Source organism: Clupea harengus, chromosome 25, assembly GCF_900700415.2.
Source record: "Clupea harengus chromosome 25, Ch_v2.0.2, whole genome shotgun sequence".
Classification (NCBI taxonomy): Eukaryota; Metazoa; Chordata; class Actinopteri; order Clupeiformes; family Clupeidae; genus Clupea; species Clupea harengus.
The window spans coordinates 476,248-478,540 of record NC_045176.1 but is presented as its reverse complement, the minus strand read 5'-3'; the positions used below and the strand labels follow the sequence as shown (position 1 = coordinate 478,540).

At 42.5% G+C, this 2,293-nt stretch overlaps 1 protein-coding gene across 1 annotated transcript in view; it reads right to left on the bottom strand.

The window, feature by feature from the left end:
- Positions 1 to 278: 278 nt before the first annotated feature.
- The window catches only part of LOC116219545 (NACHT, LRR and PYD domains-containing protein 1 homolog), a 6,709-nt gene continuing 4,694 nt past the window's right edge, over positions 279 to 2,293 (bottom strand). The window contains exons 4-7 of the mRNA XM_031562956.2: positions 2,194 to 2,293; positions 1,265 to 1,348; positions 454 to 516; positions 279 to 318 (exon numbers count right to left, since the gene is read on the bottom strand). The exon at positions 2,194 to 2,293 is cut by the window's right edge and continues 1,608 nt beyond it. Of these exons, the coding sequence (XP_031418816.2) occupies positions 279 to 318; positions 454 to 516; positions 1,265 to 1,348; positions 2,194 to 2,293 (287 nt within the window). The remainder of the gene's footprint in view (positions 319 to 453; positions 517 to 1,264; positions 1,349 to 2,193) is intronic.

Below are 2,293 nucleotides of genomic sequence, written 5' to 3'. Positions count from 1 at the left end.
TTCCTACTAACACCTGCCCACAACCTGACAAAACCACAGAGGACCTTTGATATTTTGTGTTTGCATGTGGTTTATATAGAAGTCATATGTATATTCTTTTTTTGGAATGTTACAACAATACTCAAGGTTGCATAAAAAGTCTATCTGGTACTTGACTGATGAAACAATTCAGTTATTCTTCTCTTTGATCACCTCTTGTATTGTTGTACCTCACAATAAGTCATACTTGTAATGAAATGATTGCAGGGTGTTTTAGTGCTATCCATTCTACTGTAGTTCTAACATATTATAGAAGGCAATAGTGGTTTTACATCCAGCCTGAAACACAGGCACATGAGGGCTTAGTTTAGTATTTTACACATAACAATGCTCACTCTTCAGGTGCAACCTGTAACGTTTAAATACAACACCCTTAACACAGACAGTGAAGCTTCTCATGAAGGGAGGTTTCACCTGAGGCCTCTGGAGTCTTTGTACACAGAGAGAGACGATGGTGGACTTGAATTATCCTGAAGCCTGCCAATCAGAACACAGAGTCAATGGGGACTGACCAATCAAAGAACAAAGAAAGAGTTAATTGGTTCTAGCCTATCAGAGTACACCACCAAAAAATATAAATATACCATTCAGTACACACACACACACACACACACACACACAAGTTCAGCACCTTGCAGTTAATCAACCGTGACTGCTATGATAATCAGTTAATTTCAGCAATCTTGCTGTTCTCACGTCAGCTGATAGCACGTCTCTGTGTTCTGAATGAAGTCCAAGCACAGGGCTGCGGTGGTGACAGTGAAGGTCGTCACAGACAGACAGACGCCACCCACAGACTTTTGTCTGGAGAGAACACTGAGGACCTGCTCCACACTCTCAGGTGAGAGGCTGCTGTATCTCACTCTGTGAATGAACACATGCAGACCAATCTCAATCTCTCTCTTCTGGTCTCTTTATTATGCACTCACACATTACACATGTGTGTTCATGTTCTCTTTACTTTAATTAACCCTGACCCGTTTGTTATTAAAATCAACTAGGTCTAAGGAAGACAGGATGGCAGATTTGTTAATGTTAATTCCCAACACTGCAAAGCTAAACTGGGTAGAAACTGGATTCAGTCCTGGACGGCACAAACAGAAGGGAAGACAACAAGCATATAACACAAGGAACACACTATATTTGCTCTACCTAATGTAGAGTTGAAAAGATAGAAGTTGTACAAGTTCTATATAATCATAAATCATAAATGTAAAATGATTACCTCATGACAGCCAGGATCTTCCCCTCCCCCAGAGCAGAGATCAGGACACCAACATCAGCATCTGACAGCCTCTCCACAGTTAACCTTTCAACAACATGAAGACAGCCATCAGACCATTCAACCACAACAGATCAGCTCTCTCACAAACAGACCACAACACGACACACAGATGAAGCTGAACATATGAAAACACTGATGGCCAGATGTTTCCACATGGCAAGAGTACCCCATGAGTAGAATTACTCACATCCAAATCCACTGGCTGGTGTGACATTTTGTACTGAATATGATTACAGCAACAGATCAGTTAACAAGTCAAAGGCGCAGGAAAAGAGCAGAACTGTTTTGATACAGAGCATGAAAGAAAAATGTTGAGACTGAATTATTCAATGTTTGAAATAACAGTAGACTGGTGCCTGATAGAGTGTAAAATCTCTAGACTCTAAGACTCTAAGGGAAAGCGCAGGCTCGTACAACGGAAGCTGAAGAGGAGCCTGAAGGTCTATTGACTGATGAAACAATTTCACTTTTTGTTCTCTTTGATCACCTCTTGAACTGTTGCACAGTTATACTTGTGGTGAAATGATTGGAAGGTGTTGTACTGGTGTTTGAAAATATCCATTCTATTTCTCACATATTATGGAAGGCAATCTGTATAATATTGTGCTAATCTTGGTCACCTTATATTATGCAATCTGAAGACACATTCCTCTCTTCAGAGACACACTCACCCCAGCTCCTCACACACACACACACACACACACACACACACACACACACACACCCAGCTCCTCACACACACACACACACACACACACACACACCCCAGCTCCTCACACACACACACTCACCCCAGCTCCTTACACCTAGTCATTGCAGGCTGCAGCATCATCAGCTCCACACACACACACACACACACACACACTCACCTCAGCTCCTTACACCTGCTCAGTGCAGGCTGCAGCATCCTCAGCTTCTCTGCTGTTATGTTGTTGCACCCCGTGAGCTCCAGGCTTCTGATGGTCGAGC